This window comes from Corvus hawaiiensis, chromosome 24 (assembly GCF_020740725.1).
Source record: "Corvus hawaiiensis isolate bCorHaw1 chromosome 24, bCorHaw1.pri.cur, whole genome shotgun sequence".
NCBI classification, from domain to species: domain Eukaryota; kingdom Metazoa; phylum Chordata; class Aves; order Passeriformes; family Corvidae; genus Corvus; species Corvus hawaiiensis.
In genome coordinates this window covers 294,702-311,426 of record NC_063236.1, presented here as the reverse complement: position 1 = coordinate 311,426, position 16,725 = coordinate 294,702, and the positions used below count along the sequence as shown (strand labels likewise).

At 48.2% G+C, this 16,725-nt stretch overlaps 1 protein-coding gene across 1 annotated transcript; it reads right to left on the bottom strand.

The window, feature by feature from the left end:
* Positions 1-2,122: 2,122 nt before the first annotated feature.
* HOXC11 (homeobox C11) lies at positions 2,123-4,412 on the bottom strand. The gene is given in 3 exon segments (XM_048328186.1): positions 2,123-2,419; positions 3,684-3,906; positions 3,908-4,412. Coding segments are annotated over 3 exon segments (909 nt in total). The 5' UTR covers positions 4,361-4,412; the 3' UTR covers positions 2,123-2,186.
* Between the last annotated feature and the right edge of the window lie 12,313 nt (positions 4,413-16,725).

The following is a 16,725-nucleotide window of genomic DNA, read 5'->3' as shown; positions in this document are numbered from 1 at the left end:
AGAGGAATAAAATCGAGGAGCGCCTCGCCCTCCGTCCCTATTTTATCTTGGATTCCCATTCCTTTTCCCACTCTTTTAATCAGAAACATCCCCGGGATGATTCTTTCAAGATCTCCCGCGGGATGGGTTTGGGTTTGATTGGGATGGGCGCGAACCCAGAGGATTTTTGTGGTTTTCTCAATATTTTTGTCAAATAAAATCCGAGGCCGCCATCAAAGGGGTTTTGGGGGTTTTTTTTGTTGGTTTTTTTATTTCGTTTAACAGCTCCGCGGTTTCAAGGGAGATGAGAATTTTACAAGAACACGCGAATAAATGGAATAAATGGGATTTTTTAGGGCTTCTGGGGGGGGTTTCCTCCCCTTTTATCCCCCCCCCCCGCACCCCCGATCCCATGAAAACGCAGGGAAGTGGAAACTCCATAAAATCCCTCCCTCCCCCCCCCGGAACAACCCCGGAATTGGCGTTTTTTACACCAAATCCGAGCCCCGCATCCCCGGCGGCACCTTCGGGGTCCCTTTGTCCTCCCCAACCTCGGGGGAAAAACAACAAAAAAACTCCTCGAGGTCCCTAAAAAAAACAAAAAGTGGGAAAAAAAAAAATCACTTTGTGGCCTTTGCCTGGGAGTTGAACTTGTTTTTATTCCTGCAGGACTTGACTTTGCATTTGGAGCTCCGGGATATCCTTGACTGAGGGGACGCAGAGCGCTGGAATTCCGAGTTTGGGGTATTTTGGGGTTGGTTTTTTTGTTATTTTTATGGGGGTTTTTTTTGAAGGAGATCGAGCTCCTGGAAAGGTTAAGGAAAAAATAAAAAAGGGGGGGAAAAATTCAATGAGAAGGAGGGGAGAAAAAGCAGCTGGAGCCAAATGGGGAGCGGGATGAGGGGGCCAAAAATAATAATAAAAATAATAAATCTTTTTAAAATAATAAAAAATTAATAAGAAAAAATAAAAATAAAAATAAAAATAATTAAAAATAAAAATAATAATGGTAATAATCGTGATAATAGTAATAATCGTAATAATCGTAATAATAGTAATAGTAATAGTAATAGTAATAATAATAACAATAATAATAATAATAATAATAATAATAGTAATATCCTCTAAATTCCAAATCGCTGCCGCTCCCCGCCCCAACTCCGAGGCGGAAATTTGGGATGGATCCCACTGAATCCGAGCGGAGGAGGAGGAGATTCCCATTTTTTTTATTCGGGTTTTTTCAGGCCCGGCTGGAAGGGAACCCCCCACACCACAATGACCGCAACGAGGCTTTTAAAGAGGGGGAAATTCTAATAAAATGGTCAAATAAAATCGTGATGGAGAACAGGCCTTGCAACGTCTTTATTCGCCACAGAATTTCACAGAAGTGTCCCGGGGACTCACTTTACATACACAAAGAAATGGAATTGTTTTCATCATTATTCAGCTTTTTCAGGATTTTTGTTGGTTTTTTTTTTTTTTTTTTCCTTCTTGTCCCTCGCCTCCCTTTTCCCGGAAAACAACAAAAAAATCAGAATACAAAAAAAAAAAAAAAAAGCTACGAAATTTATATACAAACCGCTCCGGGGTTGTTGGAAATGGGAATTTTTTTGCCTGGATTTTGCCCCGAATCCCAGCTCCAAGCGTGGGGACGGACAGAGATGGATTTCTATGCACAGACCCCCCCTAAAGCTGCGGATATTTGGGATTTTGGGGGGGAAAGGCGGCTGGAGGAGGTGGAAATGCTCCTTTTTGGGGTGTGGACGGCCCCAAATTTGGGGATTTGATCCTCCAGGGAGATTTTTGGGGACTGAAACCTCCAGGGCAGCACCAGCCCCGCGACTGAATTCAAATTCCCGTGTGCCTGAAGGAGAATAATAATAAAAATAAAAATAATAATAATAATAATATATAATAATATATATATATATAAAAGGAATCCCAACCTGTCCAGGAAAAAAAAATAAAGGCAAAAAAAAAAAAAATTAAATTAAAGTCCGTGGAATTCAAGTCCTCGAAATCGGGGGGGGGGGGGGGAGTGGGGAGAGGGGGGGGGGAGAACCCATGGGGAAAAAACCTCAGACAGCAAAAAATTTTTTTTAAAAAAAGGAAAATTCTTCAACTTTGAGGTCGCTTCGTCGCAGAGCCCCCGCTCGCCACTGTCCCCTCCAAGGCTCCTCCGTCAGAGGGGCTTTTTCCAGGGATTTTCACAACAAGGGATTCCCAGAGAAATACTGCAGGCGGTCCCTGCTGAGTTTTTTTTCTTTCATCCTCCTGTTCTGAAACCAGATTTTAACCTGGCGGTCGGTGAGGTTCAACATCCTGGACAGCTGCAGCCGCTTCTCTTTGTTGATGTAGACGTTGAAGAAGAATTCCCGCTCCAGCTCCCGGATCTGGAATTTCGAGTAGGGGCAGCGCTTCTTCCTCGTCCTGGGAGCACCTGGGAAAAGGAGGCCAAACCGGGATTAAACATCCCGAAGGAATAAAGAGCCCCAGAGGGATGAATATCCCGGAAAAACGCGGCGTGGAGGGGTGGGAGCGGCTGGAAATTGGGATTGTTGAGAGAGAGGGCAGAGGCTTTGTAGGGCGAGGTTAAAGTGGGGTTTTTAGGGAATTATTTCCACCCCGCACAGGGATTAAAGCAGATTTCGGGGTGTTTTTGGAAAGAAAAGGCGGGTTTGGAGCGGAGTAAAGCGGAGTTTAGGGGAGGGGAAGGGGGGATCAAACGCAGAGCTGTTATCAGCAGAGGGAACAGCCCGGGTTAGGTCGGGATTAGAGGAACGAGAGATTTGGTTCCGCACAAGTTTTTGATTAACTCCAGCCCTCGCCACACACGCGAGAAAAGAGGAATCGAAGTGCGGGGGAACTTCGCGTCTGGGCTGCGAGAGGGGGATTTGCATCCTCAGAGCGAGCGGGGAGGCAAAACCCCCCCAGAAAACGCCCCAAAAGAGCCCCCGCGCCCGCGGAATTGCCGGGATTCAGCCCCGAAAGCGGCGCCGAGGCTGCCCGGGGAATAGGGCCGCGTGGGAAAAATAAAATCGAATTTAAAATCCCGATTTAGGTGAGTCAAAGGGACCCTCGCGCAGGGAAAAGCCTCTCCTGACAAAAGCCCAGGCTTGGGAGGGGAAGAAGCGCCGCTTTCCGCAGGAAAACCCAGGGAAATTCTCCTTTTCCCTGCGAATTCGGCCGATTCCTCCCTCAATCCCCGCCTGCCCCGACTCAGAGGACTCGCCCGAGAGCTTTAATTAGGTATTAATTTAGAAAACAACACAAAACCCCCTCGCGAAGCAGCTCCGAGCGGCGCGGGGAAGCCCGGGCAGCTCCAGCCGCGTTCTGCCCAATTGCCTTTTACCCTCGGCAACCCCGAATCCTTTTAAAACGCCCGTGTAAGTTCATGATCAAAGTTAATATTTGTCACGACGCCGCGCTTTTAAAATTTCACAGACTCCGCCGAGAGAGAGAGAGAGGGGAGAGAGAGGGGAGAGGGAGATGTGGCCGCGTTTAACATCTCCATTTTATATTTTATTTTTTTGTTCTCCCAGCGCTTTTTTTTCCCATCGTAAAAAGGAGAAGAAAGCGCTTCGGAGCTTCTAATAAAATCCTTGGAGCGCTTATAAAACTCCACATAAAAAAACCTTTGCCCGACAAAACAGAGCCGGGCTCGGTCCCCCCCTTTTAACCTTTCCCTTTACTGCTCTACCTACTCGCAGCGCCGCTTTTGGAGCTCTCCTTGGCTCCCGACGAGGACGACGCCGAGGAAGAGCCGGGATTTGTGTTCTCCTCCTCCTCCTCCGCGTTCTCCAGCGCCTCCGCGGCCGCTTTGCCTTCGTCCCCTTTCTGCGCGCAGCTTTCGGGCGCGTTTTCCGCGCCGCAGAAGGAGGAATTCTCGAAGAAGCGGTCGAAGCCTTGGGGCAGGACGGAGTTTTTTGCTCATCCCGGAGTAAAAACCCGACGGCGCCGGGGCGCTGGAGGCCGGGGGATGGTGGTGGTGGTGGTGATGGTGGTGGCTGTAGGCGCTCTCGTTTTTCATTAGCATTTCGCTCATGCCGGCGGGCGGGATGCACTCCCTGTGCATCAGCTCCTCGGCGGAGTAACACGACGCGTAATTCCCGCGCGGGTGCCATTTACTCGAGGGCTCCAGCGCGTAGGGCACCTCCCGAGGCACGGCGGGCACTTGCGCCAGGTTGGCCGAGTAGGGGTAGGAGATTTGGCGAGAAGGGGCCTGCGGCAGGAAGGAGGACACGGTGGAGAACTCGGGCACGTAATAGGTGCAGCTGGGCAGGTACAGGTTGGACGCGCAGCCCGCCCTGTCCCCAAAATCGCCGCTGCGCTCCTTGCGCGACTGCGAGCAGAAGTTGCCCAGGTTCACCGAGTTAAACATCTTTGCCCCGGCGCGCGGGGTCGGCTTTTGGAGGTGTTTTTTGGGGGTTGTTTTTTTTTTTATATAAGCCACGCTCCTCGAGACTGGGGGGTTTTTTTGGGGAAAGCCGAGGCACGGAGGGTGAAAAAATTTGGGGAGGCGAGATGACGCGCGATCCGTCTTAGTCGCTGGCGAGCGCCACGTGATCCCAAAGTAGATATTGTCATATATCAGTTTGGAGCGCTCGGGATGGCGGAGGAGGGGTCGCTTCACTTAGGTAAGAGCGCCGGAGGTTCAAACGATTGGTTTGCAAACACCGCAGCCGCGTTATGAAAATCAGGCGCAGATTTGGGGGCATTTTCTGCCGCCGGGGAAGGCACACCCCTCTCTCTCTCTCTCTCTCTCTCTCTCTCTCCCTCCCCGCGAGCATCCACAGCAGAACAAGTACAAGGGCTGCAAGGGCTGCCTTGGGAACTTGCGCTTTTTTTTTCCCCCCTCTCTCCCCCCTTCTTGGTCTTTTTCATTTTCTTCCCTTTTTTCCCTTGGTTTTTTTTCCCCTTCCCCCCCTTCTCGCTCTTTTCCCCCTTCCTCCCTTCTTCCCCTTTTCTTTCCTTCCCCCGTTTCTCGCTCTTTTTCCTTCCCTTTCCCCCCTTCTTGCTTTTCTTTTCCCTTTTCCCCCTTCTTCCTCTCTTTCTTCTCTTTCCCCTCTTTCTTGCTCCTTTTTGTGTCTTTCTTCCCCTTCTTCCTCTTTTTTCCCTTCCCCCTTCTCGCTCCTTTTCCATTCTTTCCCTCCCTTCTTCCTCTTTTTCTTTTTCTTCCTTTTTCCCTTCTTTTCCTCTCCCTTTTTTCTTCGTTTCTTTCCTTCTCCCTTCTCCCCCCTTTTTTCCGTCCCTTTTCCCTCCTTTTTATTTTTCTTCCCTTCTTTCCCCTTCTTTTATTTCCTTCCCTCTCCTTCCCCCCCCCCTTTTTTTTCCTTTTTCTTCCCTTTTTCCCCCCTCTTTTCCCCCTTTTCCCTCCTCTCCTTCCCCTCTCGCTGCCTCCAGCGGGGTTTGGAGATGGGGGTGGGGGCGAGCAGGGCTGGGCAGGGGGCGAGCAGAGGGCGAGGGAGGCTCCAAAGGGTGGAAAATCCCCCCCTTTTTAGAAATACTTTAATTACTCTGATTATTCTAATTTATTATTCCGGCCATTCCCATCCCCTGGAAAAGCTTCAGGCAGCTCAATAAAATCTCTGGAGTTTCGGGAGGAACTTTCCCAATAAACGGGGATTCAGCGAAATTACAAATCAATCCCGACCGGGGGAATTAGCGCTAATTAACAAGCCCCTAACAAACGCTAATTACTCGTTCTCCACGTGCACATCAACGCTCCAGCGGCGGCTTTTTATGGAAAAAATTCCAGCTCGGCAGCGCCGGGGAGCGCGCGAAGTTTCCCAACTTTAAACTCCAAGCAGGCCCGGGGTTTTTTGGGGGGTTTTTTTAAAATGAATTTTGCTACGGAATCAGCGATTTATCAAAGAAATAAATGGATTAAATCGCTGCCCAATAAATATCCCAAAGTTCCCCTTCTCCTTTAAATATTTATCCCGGTATTGAATATTTCATGGAAGTGTTTATTGTCAATCAATGACGGCGCGTTCATCGCTCATTCCGCCTGAATTAAAAAAAGATAATTCTGATTAAAGTCGTTTGTCTTGCGCCTGGAAGCCTCCTCTGATCCCGGTCCCGCTGGATTTTGATCCCGAAAAAATCGAGATATTGAAGCGTTGCCGGATATTGGGAGGGTTTGCCACAGAATTATTAAAATTTATTTTTAAAGGGGGAAAAAAATTCCCTCCTGGAATCGCTTGGGAAAGGCGCACCTGGAGGACGCCAAAATCCTGCGGCACCGCGGTTCTCCCGCCGCATTCCAAGAGTTCTGGAGGAGCAAAATTCCCTGGAATAATCGGGGGTAAACCGGGTTTTCACCTGGGTTGGGAATTCTGAGGCGGGGAACCTTTCCCGGGTGGGAGGATGCGGCCGCTTTCATCTCCAGATGGAAAAATCTCGGCGAATCCCGGTTTTTTCTTCCCCATCCTTTTATTTCCAGGATGCCCCTCAGGAATCTTCCCCTTCAATTCTCCCTTTTAAACGCCCCGGGGGGAAAAAAAAGGGAATTTTGACCGGAATGAAATAAAAATGTGGAATTTTTCCGCCCGCGAACCTTGAATTAATCCCAGTCTGGGATTTGTTGGGAGGGGAGATGAATATTCCCGGTAAAACCGGGAGAGAGGAGAAGATTTTAGAGGGGATTTTGTCCAAATCGAGCAGGAAATTCAAGGGGAAAAAAAGGGGGAAAAGGGAAATCTCAGGAGCAGGAAAAGCCTCAACGGCTGCCGCGGGTTCGCTTCGCTCGCTGAGATAAAAATCCCACAGGAAATAACAAAACTCACCCCAAACAATCCCAATTTCACCCCCGAATCAGCCGAGTTTCACCCCAAAATGACCAATTCGCCCAAAACAAGGAGGTCCCTTTTGGGGCCGGGCACCCCGGGCGCCTCCTCATCCCCCTCTTTAATTCCGTTTATTTTGCTCCCATCCTCCCCGCAGTTGGAATTTTTTCCAAGGGAGTTGCTGAATTCCTGGGGAAAGATGGGAAAACTGGGGGGAAAACCGTCCCTGGAGGAGCGGGACAGAGGTTAAAATGAAAACATCCCGAAATTCCGCAGCAATTTGGGGGAAAAGGGGGGAAAAGTTGATTTTTATGAAGAAAGGAGCCCCGGTGGCAAAGCCGAATCCCGAGATTCCCGAGGAAAATAAAAATCCAGGGAATTTCAGCAGGGCTTTCCCAACTCCATCGGGGCGTTTCGCCCGGATTTCTTTGGGAATTCTTGGAGGGTTGCGCCCTCCTCTCTCGGACCTTCCCAACCCCAAAAATTCCCGTTAATTTCGGGGTTTCCCCACCCTTTTCCTCGGCTTTGTCTTCCCCGTTCCAAGCGGCGTTCCCATAAAATCCCTTTTTTATAAGGGATCGGGGCGTGCGGGACTCTCCGGGCTGGAAACACAAATAAATATCCCAGGAATTGCGGGATGAGGCTTTCCCTCCTCCCCCCGAAACATCCCCATAAAAACCGAAATAAAAATGCGGATAAAGATCCGAACTCGGAGCAGGAACCCGGGGATTTTTCCAGGTTCCTAATCCGCTTTTTTTTTTTTTTTTTATGGCGTTTTGGGGCAAAACTTTTAATTAAAGTGTCAGCGCTGCTTTAACTCGGGTTTTTATGGAGCGATATTAATCCCAAACTCCGAACTAATGATGTTCAGGGATTTTTTATGAGCGTAATTATTATTTCCCCCCGAATTCCCTCCTCTGGAGCATCTCCCTCTGAAATGGGGGGAAAAAAGGGTTTAAAATCCAGGGGGTTTATTATTTATTTATTTTTTAGACCCCACGGAAAGACCTGAGCGCGGTTTTTTTTATCAGAGGGGGGATTTGAGCTCGTCCTAAAATCCTGAAGCCCCCCAGAAAAACCCCCCAAAACCCCAAAATGAGAACAAACCCCTTTAGGTGCGGGGATAATTTAGGGGGGTTTGGAGGTAAAGGATTTAAACCCGAGCCTGGGTGTGGGTTTGGGTTTGAAAGCCGGGTTTGGGGTTTTAAAGCCGGGTTTAAGGCGGGGATTTGGCCGCTTCCTGCAGGGCAGAGGCAGCTGCGGAGCCCCAGCACTTGAATTTGACCACCAAAAGTGACCACCATAAACCGGGAATGGGGCTGGCGGCTCGGATTCCTTAAAAAAAAACCGACCGGGAAAAAAAGCAGGAAAACAAAAAGGGGAGAAGGCAGCGGGAGCGGTTTAATCCCCGCCGTTTCCACCCCAAAATTCAGTTCCCAGAGCGGAGGAGAGGAAGGAAAAGCTGATTTTGTGGGAATAAAGGGAATAAAGATCCAGGGGGACTTGGGAAAATCAGATTTGGGGGGGTTTGGAAGCCCCGAGTGGAACAAATGAAATTCCCCAATCCGGAGATTTTTTTTCCTCCTTTTTTTGGGGGATTTTCGCAGCCGCAGCGATGGAAAAGCCCCGAGTTTCCGGTGCCTTTTCCGCAATTAAATATGGAAATTCCCATTTTTATCCTTCTCCTCAAGCGGGGGCTTCTCCCATCCAAAATTAAACGGAAATTCCCATATTTTCCCCCTGTTTCCACGGCCGGGGGCTTATCCAAACCCAGATTAAATGGAAAATCCCATTTTTTCCTCTGCCTCTTCCACGGGGAACTTCTCTCCACCCCAAAATTAAGTCGAACATCCCTTTTTTTCCCCATTTTGCCCCCATTTTTTCCCATTTCCCCCCCATTTTTTCCCCATTTCCGCAACCCAGAGCTTCTCCCCATCCCAAATTCCCATCCAGAAGGAGCAAAAAAGACGGAAAAAAAATCAAGTTCCCAGCCCCTGCTTTTCCCGAGAAACCGCGAGCACTCCCCACATTTTAAAGCGTTTTCAGCACCAAAAGAAAAGAAAAAAAAAAAAGCCTGAAAGATTTGGGATTTGGGGATTTTCGGGGGATGTTCGAGGCCTTTCGCCTGGCGAAAAAATCCCTGGAAGTTGTGAAAGTTGGCTCGGGTTGAGCTGTGTAAACATCTGAAGTTTGATTTTGATTTAGGTTAAGCCTGGACTTGAACCCTTCCCAATAAATCATCTTTTCTTTTCTTTTCTTTTTTTTTTCCCTTTTTTCCCCCAACAATATTTGATTTTTTTTCCGCCCTCCCAGCCCTGGGCCGCAGTTAAAGAAATGTTTTCAGCCTCCCAAAAAGTTCTTTTTTTGGCGGCGTTGCCATAAAGGCTTCTTTGTCTCTTGGTGAAGTGGGGGAAAAAAAGCTAAAAAATGAAGAAAAATAGAGTTTAAGGGAGTTAAAACCTCCAAAAAATATCAAAAATGGGGTTGGAGGGACTTAAAAAGCCCCAAAAAATGAAATAAAAATCAACAGAAAGACCGAGCGGGCTGAGCACGGCGCTCCCGGGGCTCTCCCAAAATCCATTTGAATCTTCAGTTTCGCCGCCTGAGCGGGATTTGCTTCGCCTCCCGTTTTGGGGGGGAAAAAAGCGATTTTAGGGTGTGAAAATGAGCTGTGAGAGGGTGAAAAAAGCGCTTTTTCAGCAGCTGCTCCAATTCCTGCTGCCGGGTGTGTTTGGATGTTCCCGGCGTGGTTTTTCCCTCCCTTCCCGGATTTTTCCTCCAGGGATTATCTTGGCTGGAGTTGAAATAATAATAACAATAATAATTTTATAAAATATGAAATAAATGATAGAAAATCCTAAATTCAATTACAAAATGCGAGAGGGAGAAGAGGAAAGCGATCCCAGATATCCAAAGGGAAGAGGCGACAGCTCCAAGCGGGAAGCGCCTGGAAAAATGGGATCGGCCCCAAATTAAATTCGGCTGCGAGAGGAGGGGGGGGAAAAAAAACCCCAAAAACTCCGCTAAGGCGCGAACAATTCAAAGGGAAAAGGGGAAAAAACCTGAAATAATTCAAATCAATCCCGGCTCAGATGTCCCCGAGCCGCGAGCTCGGGAATTCCATGTGGATCCCATCAAGATAAAAGCCGAGGGAGCTCTGCTCTCCCAACCGCAGCGGGGCCGGGAATGTCTGGGATCAAAATGTTTGGGATTGGGATGGGGCCGAGGAGCTCGGGAGGGTTTGGGATTCCGCAGCGCCGAGAAAAATCCCATTTTCCCCTCGCCCTGGGCCCTTTTTCGCCATTTTTTCGCCATTTCTTCACCATTTCTTCACCATTTTCCCCCATTTCTTCCCATTTTCCCCCCATTTCTTCCCATTTTCCCCCCATTTTTTCACCATTTTCCCCCATTTCTTCCCATTTTTCCCCATTTCTTCACCATTTCCCCCCATTTTTTCACCATTTTCCCCCATTTCTTCCCATTTTCCCCCCCCATTTATTCCCATTTTCCCCCATTCATTCCATTTCCCCCCATTTTTTCACCATTTTTCACCATTTTTCCCCATTCACTCCCATTTTTCCCCATTTATTCCCATTTTGCCTCCGCTGAGGCCTCGGGAATTCTCAATTTCTGTCCATTCCCATTTTTTATTGCCTGTATTCCCCCCTCCCGGCTCCGAAAAAGGCGAAACTTTTGGGAATTCGAGTCAAATTCCCACGAAATTCGCCTGGAAAGGAGACGAAGCGCCAGCTCCTCCTGTTCCCCCTCCTCCCAACCCCAAAAAATCCGCTTTTAACCCAAAAAACCCCCAAATAAACCACGCCGAAACTTGGGGAAAATCCAATATTCCTTTATTCTCCAGCGGTTCCTTTGGAAAACTTCAGCAGCGCCGCTAAAATGGGGGGAAAAACATGGAAAAATCGGGAATTTGGGTGGGAAAATGGGGATTTTTTAATCGGGCACCCCATTTCTGGGCGAAATAGCCCCGAAATGAGGATTTGGGAATAAAAGAAACCTCCCCCATCCCTGCTCCAAGCGCATTCCCGGGTTCTTCATCCCGAAAACCTCAGGAAATCATTCCCAAGGATTCGACTTTTGACCAATTTTTAATATTTTTATTATTTTGTCTTTAATATTTGATTTTTTTCCCGTATTTTTTCCTGTCCCAGAGTTGGATTTCCCTCAATCCCAAAGGGCTTTTTTTGGGGATAAACTCCCAGAATTCCAGAACTCCCGGCATTAAATGGGAATCAAATGACCCCAAATCCTTCACAGGGGGATTTTTCCAGCGGAATTTCAGCTCCGAGGGGATAAATTTTGGGGGAAAAGAAGGAAAATTGTCCCGTTTTCCATCCATCCATGGATCCGCTGGAATTCCCTGCGCTCCCAGCCCTTTTTCCCTATAAAATCTGCATTTTCCACGCCAAAACCGCCTCCATCTCTTGGCAAATCCTCGGGATTAGGGGAGGAAATCCCTTTAAAATCAGATTTTTGATTGATTTCTTTATTTCTCTCCTCCTTCCCCCAGGAAACAAAAAATTTATTGGTTTTTTTCCCCCCCTTCATCTCATTAAAAATTGGAAAAATTCCCTTTTTTCCTCTCTTTTTTTTTTTCTTCTTTTCTTCTCCTTTTCTCCCCTCCTCTCTTTTCCTTCTTTCCCCCCATATTTATTGCTTAAAATTGTGAATTTCTACCCCGGGCACCTCTGTAAGAACCCGAAACTCGTTGGTTTTACCCCAAAATTCGCATTTTATTCCATTTATCGCTGCTTTACCCCCATCCAGCTGAAATCCCGGGGGATTTCTACACAGATTTCCCTCAAATAATTCCAATTTTTGGCGAATTTCTGCAAAATTGCTTTTTTTTGGTCGCCCCGTCTCCCCCCTCCCCCTCCGCGGGTTTAATTCTGATTTTTTTAAGGTTTTGAGTCACTCCAAGGGTGAAAATCAGGGGGATAATTGGGATTTTGGGGGGAAATGGAGTTTTTTCCCCCATTTTTTGGTGCCGGGGGGGATTCAGCGCCTCGGTCACAGCTCGGGGGATGCCGAGGAGGGAAGCAAAGCGCGAAAAACTCCCAAAAAACAGCAAAAAATCCTCAAAAAAGAGCAAAAAATTCCCCAAAAAAAGAGCAAAAAATTCCACCCCCCCAAATTTTAAAAACCCCAAAACAAAGAACAAAATTCCGCCCCAAAAAGAGCAAAAAAAAAAAACCCCCCTAAAACAAAGAGGAAAAAGCCCCAAAATTGAGAATATTCCCATTGTCCCCTTTGGGGTCCCCCCTGCGGGCCCGGCCCACCCCGGGAGCGAAATTTGGGGTGAAATTTGGGGCAAAACCCCCCCAAATTCCCTCCCGGCCAAGCTTTGTCCAATTCCTGCCGGTTCTGGGGGGATTTTGGGGATTTTCTCTTTGTTTTGGGGTTTTCGGTCCCCACCCCGTTTTTAAAGGGATTTTCATTTCTTTTTCCTGAATTTTGGGATGAAATCAGCTCCGAGGAGGACGGCCGGGACATAAGAAGGGTTTGGGGTGAATTTCAGGGGTTTCCTCCATTTTTTCCACCCCATTCCCTGAATTTTCCTTCTTTAAACCCCAACCCTTCTCCCGGAGCCAAAACCGCCCAAAAATCCCCTTAAAAATCCCCTTAAAACCCAAATTATTTTATTCCCTCCACCCCAAATATCCCAACACCCCCAAACCCCATTTTTATTTTAGGATCGGATTTTCCCCCCCTTTTTTTTTTTTTGAGGGAAAATTTCCCTTTTTCCTCCCTCCACCCCCTTTTTTCCCCCTTCTTACCGAGCGAACTTCATTGTTTTCGGACCTTAAACCTCAACTGGGATTTCCCTGACGGTTTTTTCATCCCCTCCGCGGGGTCTCGCTGGGAAAAAGGGGGAAAAATGAGGGGAAAAGGGGGAAAAATGGGGGGAAATGGGGGAAAAATGGGGAAAAATGGGGGGAAATGGGGAAAAATGGGGGGAAATGGGGAAAAATGGGGGGAAAAATGGGGGGAAAATGGGGGGAAAACGGGGGGAAAATGGGAGGGAAAATGGGAGGGAAAATGGGAGGGAAAATGGGAGGGAAAGGGGGAAAAACGAAGGAAAAAAGGCGAAAAGTTTGGTTTGAAGCCTCGTGGAGGAGAGAAAAAAACCGCGGGGAAATCAGAATTTGGGGATAAAATATTCCATAAAATCGACCTGGAAGAGTTGGGGGATGGAGGGGGGGGGCGGGAAAAAAGGGTTTTAATTAAAATAAAGGGGGGGAAAGGGGCGGAAAAGGGAAATAAAAGGGGGAAAAGGGAATTGGCGCAGCCGAGGCTGAGCTTAACTTGACCTTCACTTTGCCCGCCCACCCAGACGGGCAAATCCCGGCGGCTCCTCCCGCGGGCAGCGCGGAAATCCCGGGAAAAGGCGGCCCAGAGGGATCAAACCCGGGGCAAAATCCAATTAGAAGAATGAAGATCTTAAAAAATAAACATCAATCGCGGGCGGGGGAGAATCCCGCGCGCTCCGACCCCAAAACTGCCGGAAAATCGCAATTTTCGCTGATTTTTGGGGCGGGTTTGGGTTGGGATGGAGGGAAAGGGGGAAGGCGAATTTATATAGAAATGGAAATCTGGGGTTTTTTCCAGCGGATTCTTCCCTTTCCCTCCGAATTTCCCCCAAAAATCCTCTCTGATCCCAAAGAGGCGCCGAGATTTTGCCCCAATCCCCCTTTTTTCCTCCCTAAAATTCCTTCCCCCCCCCCCCCCATAAAAACCCCAACAAAGCCCCGCTGAAACCAGCACGGGAAATCCAGATTTTTTTACCCCATTTCGGTAAAAGAAAAAGGGGAAGAATTTAAAAATCCTCATTTTAGGGGCCGCGGGGAATTTTTTCAATTTAAGGCGAGCGCGGGCGGGTTTGGATTCATGGATTTGGGGCGGGAAAAAGGGGGAAAAAAAGGGAATTTTGGGTGCGGATGTGGCAGCTGCCGCGCTCAGGGGAGGACCAGATGTTTTATTTCAGCGGCGCCCCATAAAGATCATTTTCTGCCGGGGCCATAAATGCTCCTCAGCCCCAATTACGGATGAAGATGCTCGCTCGAACCCCATAAAGTCCGGGATTGGGATGGGCCTGGAAAAGTGGGAATTTGGGAATTCGGGGCGGGGGAATGGGGTGGGAAAAGGAGGGAAGAGGAGGGGGGGAGTCCAAGGGGGGAAAATGGGGTGGGTACGGGACCCTAAAAAGGCGCTGTGGGCACTTCGGACCCCAAAAATGGTCCCTGGTCCCTTTAGGGCCCCAAAAATGGAGCCGTGGTCACTTCAGAACCCCCACAAAAGTGGTCCCTGTCCCGGTAGAGACCCCAAAAATGGAGCCGTGGTTTCTTTAGGGCCCCAAAACCGCCCCTCTGGTCCCTTCAGCCACCCCAAAACCGCACCATGGTCCCAGCAGACCCCACAAAAATGTGCCCGGGGCCCCTTAAGGGCCCCCAAAAAGGCCCCTGGTCTCTTTAGGGGCTTCCGAAAACTCCCCCCTGGTCCCTTCAGGGCCCAAAAAAGGCCCCGCAGTCCCTTCAGCCACCCCAAAAAATGAACCCAGGACCCCTTTAGACCCCAAAAATGCCCCTCAGGTCCTTTCAGAGCCCCAAAATGGCCCCGTGGTCCCTTTGGACCCCAAAAAAGGGGAAGAAAAGGGAATAAAAAGGGGGGGAAAGGGAATAAAAAGGGGGAAAAAAGGAATAAAAAGGGGAAAAAGGGAATAAAAAGGGGGAAAAGGGGAATAAAAAGGGGGGAAAGGGGAATAAAAAGGGGGGAAAGGGGAATAAAAAGGGGGGAAAGGGGAATAAAAAAGGGGGGAAAGGGGAATAAAAAGGGGGGAAAGGGAATAAAAAGGGGGGAAAGGGGAATAAAAAGGGGAAAACGGGGAATAAAAAGGGGGGAAAAAGGGGAATAAAAAGGGGGGAAAGGGAATAAAAAGGGGAAAAAGGGGAATAAAAAGGGGAAAAAGGGGAATAAAAAGAGGGGGAAAGGGGAATAAAAAGGGGGGAAAGGGGAATAAAAAGGGGGGAAAGGGGAATAAAAAGGGGGGAAAGGGGGAATAAAAAGGGGGAAAAAGGGAATAAAAAGGGGGGAAAGGGGAATAAAAAGGGGAAAACGGGGAATAAAAAGGGGGGAAAGGGAATAAAAAGGGAGAAAGGGGAATAAAAAGGGGGGAAAAGGGAATAAAAAGGGGGAAAAAGGGGAATAAAAAGGGGGGGAAAGGGGAATAAAAGGGGGGAAAGGGGAATAAAAGGGGGGAAAGGGGAATAAAAAGGGGGGAAAAGGGAATAAAAAGGGGGGAAAAGGGAATAAAAAGGGGAAAAAGGGGAATAAAAAGGGGGGGAAAAGGGGAATAAAAAGGGGAAAAAGGGGAATAAAAAGGGGGGAAAAGGGGAATAAAAAGGGGGGAAAAGGGGAATAAAAAGGGGGGAAAGGGGAATAAAAAGGGGGGAAAGGGGAATAAAAAGGGAGAAAGGGGAATAAAAAGGGGGAAACGGGGAATAAAAAGGGGGAAAAGGGAATAAAAACGGGGGGAAAGGGAATAAAAAGGGGAAAACGGGGAATAAAAAGGGGAAAAAGGGGAATAAAAAGGGCGGAAAGGGGAATAAAAAGGGGAAAAAGGGAATAAAAAGGGGGAAAAAGGGAATAAAAAGGGGGAAAAAGGGAATAAAAAGGGGGAAAAGGGAATTCTTCCAGCTCCCACCCAAGGAGGGGAAATCGCGGCCGTTTTCCGCAGCGCTTTTTCCTCTTTTATTCCTCATTTTCCTCTTGCTTTCGTTAACGAGGCCGGGCCTTCATCCATCTCCTTTAAACGAGGTTCATTAATTAATTTATTTATCCCCTCGCTAATTAAAATCTCGCCAGGGCTCCTCGCGGCCCAGCCAGCCAGCAAAAAAAGCGATTTCCCCAATTTTTTCCCGTTTTTTCCCGATTTTCCCCCTCATTTCCTCGGGATTTACCCGCGAGGTTCCCGCTGGAATAAATTCTCTTAAAATCCAAATTATTCCCAGTTTTTTTGGGGAGGGCCCCGGCTGTTGATTAACGCCGCTAATTAGCCCCGCTCGGGGTTTATTGGATATTTACGAGCTGCTTTTTAGGGATAAAAAAGGGGGGGAAAGGCTCAAATTAAGCACAGGAGGGGAAAAAAATTTGGATTTCTCCTGGAATTCACCCAAGGATGGAGCGCGGCCGCGGGAAGAGGGAATTCCATCCCTTTTAATTGGAATGGTTGGGATTTATTTGGAATTTTCCCGCTCTTCCCAGGCCCCAAGCGCCGCTGCCAGGGGGAAAATTGGATTTTCATTGGATTTATTTGGGATTTGGGGCGGTTTTCGGGGGGGAAATCCTTTCCAGGTGGGGAAATTCCGGCCTGGAACTCCAGCCTTGGCTTCGGGGCATTTTTGGGGTTTATTTTGGGGTTTTTAGTCCTTATTTTGGGGGGTTTCACTCCTGATTTGGGGTTTTTTTTTCCTCCTGACTTCGGGGTTTTTACTCCAATTTTAATTCTGTTTTTCCTTCTGCTCTTCCCGCCTGGGTTTGGGTGCAAAGCCCCCAAATTCGGCTCCGAAAAACCCCGTATTTTTGAGAAAAAAATGAGAATTTGGACTTCCCACCTCCGTTTTCCTCATTAAACTCGGCTTACAGCCGCTCTTAATTGCCCCGAGATGAGCTCGGGTTTAATTAGGCCGGGCTTGGCCACGAGTTCAAAGAAGTTTCGGACGCGAAGGTGCCAAAACCCAATCCCGAATCCCAAAAAATCCCCCCAAATCCAATTTTAGTTCCCATTAAAAGCCCCAGAATGGGGGGAAATCCCAAAAAATCCCCCTCGGCTCCGGATTTTTCCCAGGATTTTGGGGGCAGCTGGAAAATCCCCAATTTTTTGGTCACGTATTGAATTTGGGTTGGTTTTGGGTTTTTTTTCCTCATTAATTTGGAATCCAGG